The following is a 13,981-nucleotide window of genomic DNA, read 5'->3' as shown; positions in this document are numbered from 1 at the left end:
CAAAGACCTCAGCTTATGTCCGAAAACATAGATATGCTGATGGGGGGTTGTTTTTTAAAATAGCAGTTTAGTTATGGCAGAAAATATATTTAGAAAAAAATGTGCAGTATTTAAGAAAAAAAACAAAACAAAAAGACTCTTCACGTTAAATTAGTTTCAAAACATTTTGTTAAAACATCATGACTAAATCATACATTTTGAGATTCTAGTATTGTGTATCGAATCGTGAGTCAGTACATCCGTAATTAAAAGTGTCAAATAAATGAATAAAGCAACTAAATGAAACAATGGAATTAGTCATTTTTTTAACAACTGCATTGTTTTATTGCCTCTGCATACATTCAACACCCTATACAGTATATGCAAATTAGCAACATGAAGCATTTTCAAGAGCCAACAATATTTTTTAAAAATTAGGATTCATTTACTTTACATATTATACAATTTTCACACGTTAATAAATACCATAAAATCTGTCAAACATTTTACAGTCTAAATAACTATTGTTGACCATGTGTACGGTTTCATTCACAGTTATCTGTACTTACAAGTAAACCAAACAAAAACAAAACAAATCTGTGCCCATCTATACAGCTCAACGGTGACTAAAATGAAATGTACACTTAGGAAGAAGGCATGTTTGTTTGCAGTATCGATGTTTCTGAGTCGAGTATGGCTACAAGCTTCTGCTGTTGATCAGCACTGGTGTCAGTCTGAGGTGCTGAAACGTTTTCATGTGATAAAAAACTTTAGAAAAGACAATTATAAACAACACAAGTAAACTCTGTGGATGTGAAGAGCGGTTGCAGGAAAAGTTAAGGAAAGGCATGTCGCTGCAAATCTGGAGAAAGTGGAAAATACACACACTACCAAAAAACAACTGTTTTAATTATCTGCTGGCAGATAATTAGATGTGAAAATGGCCAAAATCTCCATCTGATTTGATACTAAATAAAAAAAGTTAAAACCTGTGGGTGCGTTAAAAATGTAAGTTCACCAAAAAGTGTAAATCTGCTGTTCATTTTCTCAATTTCAGGCCACTTGGGAGGATTTTACATTTTTTTAAGGGATAGTTCACATAAAATATACTATTTACTCACCATTTACTCATCCCTCAAGAGCTTTCAAACCTTTGATTTTCAGTTTTATTGTGTTAAACACAAAATAAGATGTTTTGAAGAATGTTGGAAACCGGTAAGCATCCATAATAGGAAAAAATACTATAGGAGTGAATGGTTACCAGTTTTCAAAATATCTACACATTACTTACCATCTACTCATCCTCAAGTGGTTACAAACCATTAACCATTATGAGTTTCTGTTTTTTTCTGTTGAATACAGAATAAGACACTATGAAAAATGCCGGAAACTGGTAACCATGTATAATAGGAAAAAATACTATGGAAGTCAATAGTTTCCAGTTTCCAACATTTTGCAAAATATCTACACTTTACTCTCCATCTACTCATCCTCAAGTGGTTCCAAACCCTTATGAGTTACTTTTTTTTCTCTGTTGAACACAGAATAAGATACTTTGAAGAATGCTGGAAACCTCTAACCATCCATAGTAGGAAAAAAATACTATAAAAGTCAATGGTTACCAGTTTCTAACACTTTTCAAAGTATCTACAATTTACTCATCCCTCAAGTGCTTTCAAACCATTATGAGTTTCTGTTTTTTTTTCTGTTCAACACAAAATAAGATACTTTGAACAATGCTGGAAACTGGTAACCATCCATAATAGAAAAAAATACTACAGAAGTCAATGGTTACCAGTTTTTTTAAAATATCTACAATTTACTCAGCATCTACTCGTCCTCAAGTGGTTCCAAAACATTATGAGGTTGTTGTTTTTTCTGTTGAACACAGAATAAGATACTTTGAACAAAGCTGGAAACCGTAACCATGCATAATTGGGAAAAATACTATAGAAGTTAATGGTTACCAGTTTCCAACATTTTTCAAAATATATAAAATTTACTCACCATTTACTCATCCCTCAAGCGTTTCTAAACCTTTATGAGTTTCTTTTTTTCTGTTGAACACAAGATATTATGAAGAATGCTGGAAACTGGTAACCATCCATAATAGGAAAAAAAATACTATAGAAGTCAATGGTTACCCGTTTTTAATATTTTTCAAAATATCTACTTTTGTGTTTAACATTAAAAAAGGTAAAAGCGGTTTGGAACAAGTAAAGGTTGAGTAAATTATTAACATTTTAGTTTTTAGGTGAACTAAACTTTAGCTTAATCTCTTTAGGTTAAGCACCAAAGAATATTTTTGTGATCAGTAGTCAGTGACTACTAGCATTTTGAGAGTTTATATAGACTATATATAGGCAAAACTATATTAATATCCCTGGATCCTGATGACACACCGATGTCTTAAAAAACCACAGCATATGTACATTTTTTTGGTGAACTAACAATTTAAAACCACATAACCAACCAAGCAACAAAATGCATAACACATCTGGCTGTATATTATATGTGTATATATATATATATATATATATATATATATATATATATATATATATATATATATATATATATATATATATATATATATATATATATATATATATACACTCTTACGAAATCTGGAGGTTTATATATGAATCTCTATGTATTTGTACTTCACTGTTTATGTAAACTATAGTACAAGTATCCAATATTTATGGATTACAAATGATTGTAAACCGTCTTTCAGGATATATGTGAAGCTGACATCAGCAAGTATGTAACATCAAGATCATTTTGATCCCATCGTTCACCAAATCTCTCGAATTATCAGGTGGATACCGATGGATTCGAACATTTACAATTGTCGATGCTACAAACAAAACGCGCGTCAATCGCCGAGAGAAAGTCCATCACGTGGAGGTCTGATGCCTATATAGTGTGTTATATTACACAGGATAGAAGTGCGATCGAAGAGAAAACACTTGTACTTTTGTTTTCCAGTCAGTAGTGAATGTAGAAAACGCATTAAAAGGAAATGAAGTCCAAAAAAAGCGGCTCGTCACTGAAAACGTAACAGTTGATTGACCAGACATTCTCTGATAAACAAGACTGGCTTTATATGTAGAGTCATTTAGTCTCAGACTTCCTCAACATCAGCAGGATTGATTGATATGTCCCAGAAATTACTAAATAAAAATTTATGTTCTCCTTATTTCCGAAATGGAGAACGCCTTGCCTTGGCTGCCGATTGGACAAAACGCCCTGAGTCGTGCCAGGAAACCTCATAAAAACATCACCATCGAGCTCATGAATAGGTTTGTAAACGTTGTTGACATGCCCAATAAAACCAAGAGCGACTCTTTCTGAGATTTAGATTTTTTTTTGTACTCCCTGTAGTGAAGCGCTGGCGGGTTAGATGGTTTTTGGACATTGTTATGTTAAGCCCAGTTGAGGTTGAATCCTTTGGAGAGCATCACCGCCTCCAGGTCTTTATCTTCTTCCTTCTCCCTGAGTCTCTGTTCCTCCAGCAGGGCCACCAGAGAGTCTCGCTGCTCCACCACCTCCAACATCTCATTCAGAATCTGCTTCTCCTCTGCCAGCTCCTCCTCTGTCTTCAGATGATCTGCAGACAGGGGGGATTTTAGCTTCTTTTAAAAGACAAAACGGCCATACATCATGAAATACAACAGTCGTTTCTTTTTCCTGTTGGATTGTTTGTTGTAAAAAAAAAATGTGTGTTTTGCTATAGCCGCTATGTACACTGCCTGACAAAAGTCTTGTCACCTATGCAAGTTTTAGAAACAACAAATAATAACTTGACTTCTAGTTGATCATTTGGTATCAGAAGTGTCTTATATAAAAAACAAAGGCCTCTAGATTAGGCTTATTTTACCAAAATAAAATATGATCATGCCTTGATTTTTAATAATTTAATTAGGACAGTAAGCTCTGAATTTTCTTAAACAAAAGTCTTGTCACTTAACAGAAATACTGTACAGTATAAAATATAAAGTCATGCTGCAGTGGAAAAAGATTGAATATTGTGTATGACTCCCATGAGCTTGGAGGACTGCATCCATCCATCTCTGCAATGACTCAAATAACTTATTAATAAAGTCATCTGGAATGGCAAAGAAAGCGTTCTTGCAGGACTCCCAGAGTTCATCAAGATTATTAAGATTTATCTTCAATGCCTCCTCCATCCTTCCACAGACATGCTCAATAATGTTCATACCTGGTGACTGGGCTGGTCAAACCTGGAGCACCCTGACCTTCAATTCTAAAGTTAAATTTTAAGTTAACTGATGTTTCTGAATATGTCTGTGTCATTACAATGTTTGGACTATTTAATTTTGACAATTAATTTCATAAAGTGCATTTATTAATGGGTAAAAGACAAAAAGAGGTTTTCAAATAAACAAAAGAGTAATCCAGGTTAATTTTTGTACATTAAAATTTTGCTCTAAATTTTCTTAATAATTGACTTCTTTTAATTCTTTGCTACTATCAGTTAAACCACTATGCACTATCACAATTTTCAAGAAATCAATTGAGCAATAAATTGACTTTGGTTTCATTTCAATTAAAGATGTTTACTAAATTAGTCTTTCTTTCTGCCTTTCTTTCACTTTCGCATCTTGTAATATAACTTAAAACAGTCCAATAAAGTCAGCGCTTTAAGATTTTTTAAAGACTGTTATGAATGAAATTTCAGACTTTCAGGGGGTAAAACGCTAAGGATTTTTTGTAATGGCCTGGGAATTTTTTCTTACTTGCCCCTATAAAATAAAAATTCAGCAATTTCTTAGCAACATCCTTTAAATGATGTGTCAAAACAAGCAAACTCTAGTTATATTTCTATTTATTTGTTATTACCATACCTTTTTTTTTTAAAAGACAAGTTTTAAAAACTATAATAAACTCAATTTTAAATTAAATAGTTTAATTAACATAATTAAACCATATTGGTAAATTTAAGATGGATTGTTTGTTGTACAATTGTCTAGCTTTACACAGAAAAAGAAAAATTAAGACCTGCTTAAGAAGTATTTTAAACCTACAACATCATATTTCAGTGAATATAAGACTTTTAATATTATTATTTATTTAATATTGTCCATATTTCTGTGGCATTTCTATCTCACAAAAGTTATTTGACATATTAATGTAGACTCTTCACTTGTATATAAAATAGCTTCTGCACATTTCATTGGATGCAGACACTAGATCAGGGCATCTTGTCTTTAAGCCATGTACATATATTACATTACGAGAGTAAATACCATCTATTGCCATGCGTTCCCGTAGTTCCTGTTGCAGTCGACTCTGTCTGTCCTCCAACTCTAGCTCCCGAGCACTGCAGAAAGAAAAGAAGAAACATAAATAAACCAACTATATAGTTTCATGAGGAATTTGGCAAAATCTTTGATGCAAAATCAAAGGCATTGTATTCTTAGGAAGGCCCATGTGGACATCAATGATCCATCTGTCATAAAAGCGTTATAATTTCTGGTTTATTCTTGACACATCCTCACTGATACTATGGGGTTTGCATGAGCAGATGTGTCTTTAAGCCAAGTACTCGGAGATAAAAACAAACACAAATGTTAAAAGCTTCTTTTATTTGGTTGTTCAGTTGATGCATTTATTAAACTTCAGCACAGGCATTCACATTCTGATCCGTAAGGATGTTCATATTGTCAACTATATTGAAAATTCAATGCATTTTAAACTAGCTTTACATTTAAAGTCAATCATTTTAAACACAGCAAGTGAATGTATAGAATTAAAAATGTTAATAAAGTTATAATAGTGCATTTCTGAGATGACCAGCGATGAAAACAACGGCGCTATAAATAAACAGCAATACTTTTTCAGTAACAAGTAATTAAATGACTGTTTCCCCTGTTACAACGGCAGAACCGTTACTGACAATAAAGTGTGTGTTACTATAATTGAGAACAATGAAGTGGTTTGCAGCATCTCTGTCAGCCATAGGAACACTCTTTCTCAGAGGTGTGTGTGTGTGTGTGTTCAGCGCTGGGGGGGAACATATAACCAACCAGTGATGACAAATGACGATTGGTGTGCCTGTGAATGGTGGTGTCACCGAGAATGTGATGATTGGCTTAGATAGAGTACATTTTCATCGTTTGCCAATCAGAGGCAGAGTAGTGTCACACGCAGTCAGTCACACACACACACACACACACACACACACACACACACACACACACACACACACACACACACACACACACACACACACACACACACACACACACACACACACACACACACACACACACACACACACACACACACACACACACACACACACACACACACACACACACACACACACACACACACACCAATCAACAGGAATCAGAACGATGGCAAATCCAACAAGGCGAGAGAGTCCAAAAGTTAAGCCTTTAAATGTCACTTTAGGCTAAATAATAGTCTCTTGAAAAACATCTAGTGAAATATGATGTACTGTAATCATGTGTACAGTTGAAGTCAGAATTATTAGCCCCCCTTTTAATTTTTTTTCTTTTTTAAATATTTCCCAAATGATGTTTAACAGAGCAACAAAATTTTCACAGTACTGTATGTCTGATAATACTTTTTCTTCTGGAGAAAGTCTTATTTGTTTTATTTCGGCTTAAATAAAAGCAGTTTTTAACAGCCCCTTTAAGCTATATATTTTTCTATCGTCAACTGAACAAACCATCACTATACCATAACTTGCCTAATTATTACCCTAACCTAGTTAACCTGATTAACCTAGTTAAGCTTTTAAATGTCACTTTAAGCTGTATAGAAGTGTCTTGAAAAATATCAAGTCAAATACTATTTACTGTCATCATGACAAGGATAAATTAAATCAGTTATTAGAAATGAGTTATTAAAACTAATATGTTTAGAAATGTGTTAAATAAATAAATATCTTTGTTAAGCAGAAATTGGGGGAAAAAATAAAGAGGGGGGCTATTAATTCTGACTTCAATTGTATATGGTCAATACTGAAGAGTTGATAACAAATGAGGAATTTTTTTTTTTTTTTTACTGAAGGCCATTTTTCTTGATGAAACTGTGCTTTATGAATTATTGTTTTATTAATGAAACTACTTTTGTCTGAGTGGACAGGCATTTGGTTCTTATCTGTATAAACGTAGATGCACAGTTGATTGCCACTCAGTCACTACATAATTGCATCTTGTATTCTCACAATGTGAATAGGACAGAACATAATCGAATACATGCATTGGCCACCATGATGCTGCATACTGTGAATATACCCGTTAGAGATTTTCTTGTTTAGAAAGATGTACGTTCTTCTTTTTTTAAACAATGAATAAAAGTGCCCTGAATGTACAACAGAATGGCTAATTTCACTTTTGGAGGAAGGCAATTAAATAAATAATGCATTCTGGCTGACAATTAATTAAATGAATCTAATTTATTCTAATTAACTAACCTGCCAAGAAAAGCCTTACAATATTAAACACTAGAGCTAATTTGTTCAGATTTAGTCTAACAGACAATATTAGGTTAATTCATTATTAATCGTGGCAGAGCACACAGATATGACTGAGGGCAAATTTACAAACTATGTAACCATTTCAAAAAGCTGCCTTTGTACATTTGTCAGAACTGTTTCACGCTTAATCTTGTTTATTAAATGTTGCTAAATGATTCTTTAAGCTCAAATGATACTTTATGCATAACATTTGTCATCCAAGGTGTGCAGTAGGTGACTTTTTCTTCAGTGGAACTTTTCTATTTTAGCTAAAATCATGATCCTTTATGATTTATACAATACAAGTCAACTGTAACATCATTATACTGTATAATCAGGAAGCGTGGGTATCTATTTTTGGAATATGTTTTTTTGATTGTCATAGTGATAATTACAACTGATTTAAATTACATGAATCACCAGAGACCACAGTTTTCTTAAAAATCTGCTGTAATGTTCCACTGCAGAAAAAAGCGATCTACAGTATGTGGACCTATAGCTACTTGGACAACCTGTGAGTAAAACAACAGCAGATCTTCATTCTTGGGTGAACTGTCTTTAATGTGGATTCTAGGGCTGCAGTAGTAAAATATACAATATGTCTTATGATAATAACAATATGTCTTATGTGAAACAAACTTAAAAACCTTCATTTATATAAGCAATTAAAAAAATGTCCATTTTATTTAAGTAAAACTAAATTTACATACTAAAATAAAAAAGTTATTTTATGACCTAAAGTCAACTCCTCTGTCTCTTAGGTGGTCGAATAAAATTACTGCTAATTCCTCAGTCACGACTTAAACTGAAAGATAGAACCTTTGCAGTCGCTGCTCCACGTTTGTGGAACCAGCTGCCACCGGACATGACGAGTGCTGCTTCTCTCTCTATTTTTAAGTCTAGACTTAAGTAACATTTTTATTCAATTACCTTCCCAGGCTTTTAATCCTTAATGTGCATTATTGCTGTAATTCTATTATTCTTACTTTTATTGTTATTTTCCTGTTTTAGAAGGTGTTTTGTTCAGCACTGGTAAGTGCCACACTGAAGTTAAATGTGCTTTATAAATAAAATTTACTAACTTTACTATCTCTTATGTGCTATATTGCAGTAGCTTACTATGACGAGGGAGGCGAGCCAGAGTAATTAAAACTACTTAAAAACCCAGAAACTTTGCACAATTCACAGTGTGTTTTTGCCGGACAGTCTTTCAGAAGCCCCTATTTCACTGCTGTAGAGAAATGAAAGCAGTAAGCTTCATTTCCCTCTCACTGCTGGCGTGATGCTTCCTCTCCTCTTGGCTGTTACAGCGATACTTGCTATTAAGTCTACCTCAGAAATTTTTCAAAAAATGCATCATAATGGGCGTGGAGCGCTGCGACCAAAGAGAAAAGTGGGCATGGCCAGCAGAGCAGGGGAAAATGAGGGGAGCAAACAACTTATCAGTTGGCTCATAAAATTAGACACAAACCGGAAGAGACGCATGTATTTACAGTTTGCAAAGTTAAAATGCAAAGAAATAAACAGTAATTCAATGCCCTGCTAAATTCGTTATTCGTAATTTCATATACACATAACCCTAATTTGTTATATCACTATAAAAATAATTGTGTTTATATAAACACTATAAATGAGGAGGACTTCTCTCCTCCTCAATCCCCACGTCTGAATGCAGACACAGTGGATAGCAGTGCAGCAGATCTCTTGCCCTGTTTTTTTTAAGCATTAGCCCTGCCAGTAATCTGGAGGATTGTAAACATAGGCAACACAGCAGCACAGATATAGGCGATGTGTCTGAATGGTAACAAACTCAACTGATAAAAGACAGTCCACCATTCTCCAATTCTTGTACTGCTCTCCCAACAAAAATGCTTGCTGCACACAAGCAGCTTTGCTGTATCGGCTCTGACAGCATCGCGGGCAAAAACATCCAACAAACCCGTGGATCATAGAATCAAACACATACGACACTTCATGAACGGCTAAATACTGCGTGCCGTATATGGAGTCCACGGACGCGGTCTTATCCAGTCATTTGGGTTTCACAGCTTGGTAGGTCTGCCTTGCCTTCGGAAAGCATATTTAAGCAAGCTATGGTTGCCAGAAATTTACCATAAAAAATACAGTAGAAATTTTATAAAGTTTACTGTAGCAGTAATTGTAAAACTTAGGGTAAAAAAAACTAAGCTGTGGTTGCCAGAATTAAGGGAACAGGCTCTTCTCAAAGGATAAGAAAACTCCGCTATTAATAATAATGAGAAACCGACGCATCATCACTTCACTAGCAGATTAGCACTACGTCACCGATTTTGATCCCTTCCCAAAAATTATTTTAAACCCAGCTGAAATTAGCTGACAAAAGCTCAAAATTATCCAGTTTTCCCCACAATTAAATCTGACAGGTGCTAACATTGTCTTAACTGATACTTAACACTAACAAATCTGTTAAAATCTTAAAGAAAATACTCAAGGGGTTCTTGAACCTTTAACAACTCCCCCGACAATGCTGTGCATGTACTTGAGTTTTGTTTGATACATTCAAAAAGAGTGTTTTCTTTGAGCAAGTAAAATTAAAGGTACAGTTCAAATATCTGACTGTTTGTATTCGTGGACAATATTGTATTACAAATACATATAATACATATTTAAAAATTTCGAAATGTTAATAACAGAATTATTGTGCTGTAAGTAAAATATTAAACTGTGGATGGAAAACATCTGCAATGCACCGTGATATCAAACTGAACCGAATCAATCGCATGATAATTGTAGCCAAACTGTGAGGCCAGTGTAGGTTCACACCTCTAGCAATAACGATATATTTTTTTAATATATTGAGGAGCTCTAATTAAAAATATGAAAATGTAAGGCAAAGTGAATAAAATTCATAAAATTGAAGGTCTACTCACAATATCATCAGCTCGGATTCATATCGTACCAAGGCATTCTTCTCCTGGACCAGTTTAAACCATTCCTGCATCAGCTTCGGATCGTCCTTTTTACCCATTCCTGCAAGAAGCACATCGGTGAAGCTTGAGGAAGCGCTTGACCAGTTGATGACACACAGACCTGACACGGACACCCACACAGCGAATGCGATGACAGCCAAGCCAGGATGTCTTTGTCAGGGCGAGAGTCGGGTGGGAATGAGGTCGAGACTGCCGGCTCACAGAGGATGGCGTGGAGATAACGGCTTCTGATTGGACAGCATTTCGTGATCAATGCTGATCAGACTGGACTTCTGAGGCATTTAGTCTTTTTCAAGGCAGCGGATCTTGCTCCATTTATTAATTATGAATGCTACTATTATTATAAGTCAGTGCCACAGCTGGATGTCAAAAAGAAGGAACATCTAAAGTCATTTTACAGTTGTGGGTCTTGCTCCAAGGGAGGCTTTCACAGATATTATGCAAGTAAACCACTTTTACACCACTTTAGCTCAATCATTTTGACATGTCACACTAAAACGTTCCAGTTTCAATACAAGTTCAGCATTGGTAGCAAAATGTCGATTACCACTAGAAATTCCTTAAGATTTTTCTCTGAATCTTTTTATTTTTTCATTAATAATAATAAAAACAAAAACATTGTATTTGAGTTAAAAAATAGTTTTTTTTTACACACAAACACACACTCCAATAAATATTTTTATTTTTCATTCATATTTTTGTGAAAACAATTACTGTCACTTTTTATCAATTATGTCTAATAAACATTTTATTTTTATCATGATTTCTAAAAAAATCAAGTGACATAAAAGACTGGATCAGTAATTTCTGAAAATTGCTTTAAAAATAAATAAATAAATAAATAAATAAATAAATAAATAAATAAATAAATAAATAAATAAATAAATAAATTACATTTTAAAATACATTCTCACATAAAACCCTTATTTTAAATGTCATTTCTATTTTGCAACACTACAGTTTTTTATTTCAGCTCTAAGTGCAGTCTTGGTCCTAGTTTTGATTGTTTCAATGTTTTATTATTATTGTTATTTATTATTATTATTATTATTATTATTAATAATAATATTAATAATTAGAAAAAAAGAAAATATTTTTATAAACAATTTAGGTCAGGTATCTACAGTTTATAATAATGCAGTGGTTCCCAAACTTTTTTCATCAAGTACCACCTCAGAAAAAAAATTGTCTCTCCAAGTACCACCAAAATGAGCAGTATTAAAATACAGAAGCGTAGTAGCCCTAGTAAAGCAGCTACAACTCCACACGGTTAAAAAAATGTGGCAGATTACCTCAGAAATATAGGCTATATTTCATATATGGCATATTATATACATAATTTTTGATAAATTTTGAAATATATGTAGCATATACATGACATATTTCATTCCTCCGTGTACCACTAGAAGGAAGTCCGCGTACCACTAGTGGTACACGTACCACAGTTTGAGAACCACTGTAATAATGGATATATTTCATAAGTAAATGGTACGAATGTTTTAGCTTCGAAGTAAAGTTTTACAAACTAATTTCGAGAGGAGCATGTGATATGATTGATTGCGTCTGGTTTCTCATCTGTAATTAGCAATAATCTAATCAGGTTGATCCAAGCCTACAATAAATACACCGATTTGACCCTACTGGCTAATTTATATAATCCTCCCTTCCACCCCATATCCTCCTTTCACCAGGTAGAGCTCTTGACACCTACCTGATATCGGACCCTTCTTACATGCTAATAGACCAAACTTTTTGTTAGTTTTATTGCTGAGCTACAAAAAAAAAATCTCAAACTGAAATACAAATTTTCAACTAAATGTTGTAAATGAATCTCATTTTTAAAAATGCAAATACTGTCAATAGAGATCATTTGTTGTAACAATTTATTTATTAAATGTAAATAAAAACTCTATTAGTTAATATAATGCAATGTTTTCTAGTCATTTCTAAACTGTATTAAATAAACTAGTACATTTCCCATGGCAACTATATTTACCTTCGGCCCACTAGCCTTCAAAAAGTTTGGTTTTTGGCTTTTCATAACAAAAAAATCTGAGCACCCCTGTTTTAGGGCCTAAAATTGAGTTTTTTAAAATTTAAGACATTTTAAGACCCTGCGGTAAACCTTGCTATCATTGCCTTCCCAAAACCACTACATTTGCATTTTACTAATAAGAAACAGACAAGTCAAAATAATTTCCAGTGGTAATCACCATTACGCAGGAAAACCTGCTGAAACATCTTGCACTGAATCTGAAACATCCCTTTTAAACTCCTCTGGTTTACACTTATAAATAAATCTCCTTTACCTGCACTGCAGATAGACGTTCCTCTATTGTACTGCATGAGGTTGAACAAAAAGCCCTCATGCCATAAAACTGAAGTCCATGATCAATGCAGAAAACTGGGAACATCTGTACATGTCAGACTCAGCTCATGCTAGTACAGTCCCAGAAGTATATGATGAAAAAAAAAAACCTGTCTCCAATCCCTACACATACATAAACACACAAGTGAAGCCAAGCACTGAAATGAGCCAAACCTGGATGTAGCATGACGTACTGACGTAGCTGACGGAGAAGCGGCTCTTGCAACATACAAGGAAAAAAAAAAAAACACAGAACAAACACAAACCGAACGGCTGTGCTCGCGGCTGCTGGACCGCTTTTAACACACAGAGGCAAAGTAGAGGTCCTCGGACACACAAAAAAACAGAGAGAGACAGGGGACAACAGAGGACAGGGAGGCTAAACTTATCAAGTGAGACGCACTGTGACGGGCCTCCCCAACACTCAGCCCCATGCTTTCCCAAGAGGAACAGAGAAAGAAGAACCACAGTTAGTCAGAACAGTCGGAAGAACAGCCACGCTAAACGCTGTGCTGTAAGAGCACTGTTATATACAGGTATAGTTACACACACACACCGCATTACAAACCCATACGAACAACACACTTTGCTGGACAATTGAAGTGATTGGAGCTACTGGATTTAAAGTCAACATGGAATGCCATTTGCAAAGGTTTAATTTTTAAATTGTAATTCAATTGAACAATTCATTGTTCTCCTTTTTATTATTATCTGTATGTATATTAGTGCAAATAAAGGATTTATAGTGTGTAGGTATTATAAAGTGTAACCCATTTATTTATTTTATTATTAGGGTAAGGTTTTCTGTGTCTGAGACTACAAACGTTTATATTGTTATACTTTTGCTATTGATGTCTGTAAAGACAGAAGTCTATTTGTTCTGCTACAGTACATGAAGCCAATCGGTTTATACTTTTGTAAGGAGACCTGCTATGTATTTGTTGCAATGCAGTTAATACATGTTTCAAAGTCTTTTCAATTTGGCATTAGTGTTTATTAATGTTATTTAACCTGCCTTTTTTATAACTTGTCTTTTAAATTTATCGTGTGAATACTGTAAACTAAAGAGCATGTATTTTTACTTTACTTTTACTCTTTACTTTTTACTGCTGCATTTTTATACATTTCTGGCAACCATAGCTGACAGTA

General features: G+C 34.1%; 1 protein-coding gene across 50 annotated transcripts in view; it reads right to left on the bottom strand.

Moving 5' to 3' along the window:
• Nucleotides 1–297: 297 nt before the first annotated feature.
• The window catches only part of mical3a (microtubule associated monooxygenase, calponin and LIM domain containing 3a), a 153,664-nt gene continuing 139,980 nt past the window's right edge, over nucleotides 298–13,981 (bottom strand). For 45 of the 50 annotated variants that reach the window (XM_087291780.1, XM_087291788.1, XM_087291815.1 and 42 more), the window contains 3 exons: nucleotides 10,405–10,504; nucleotides 5,253–5,326; nucleotides 1,880–3,592 (listed from right to left, as the gene is read on the bottom strand). In XM_087291780.1, the coding sequence (XP_087147906.1) occupies nucleotides 3,408–3,592; nucleotides 5,253–5,326; nucleotides 10,405–10,504 (359 nt within the window). In that variant the 3' untranslated portion in view covers nucleotides 1,880–3,407. Of the gene's footprint in view, nucleotides 3,593–5,252; nucleotides 5,327–10,404; nucleotides 10,505–13,981 lie in introns of all 50 variants that reach the window. The other 5 variants (XM_087291810.1, XM_087291821.1, XM_087291824.1 and 2 more) reach the window with 2 other exon arrangements.

Source organism: Danio rerio, chromosome 18 (genome assembly GCF_052040795.2).
Source record: "Danio rerio strain M-AB ecotype USA chromosome 18, GRCz13ab, whole genome shotgun sequence".
Classification (NCBI taxonomy): Eukaryota; Metazoa; Chordata; class Actinopteri; order Cypriniformes; family Danionidae; genus Danio; species Danio rerio.
The sequence above is the reverse complement of the archived record's forward strand: the minus strand, read 5'-3'. Positions and strand labels throughout refer to the sequence as shown.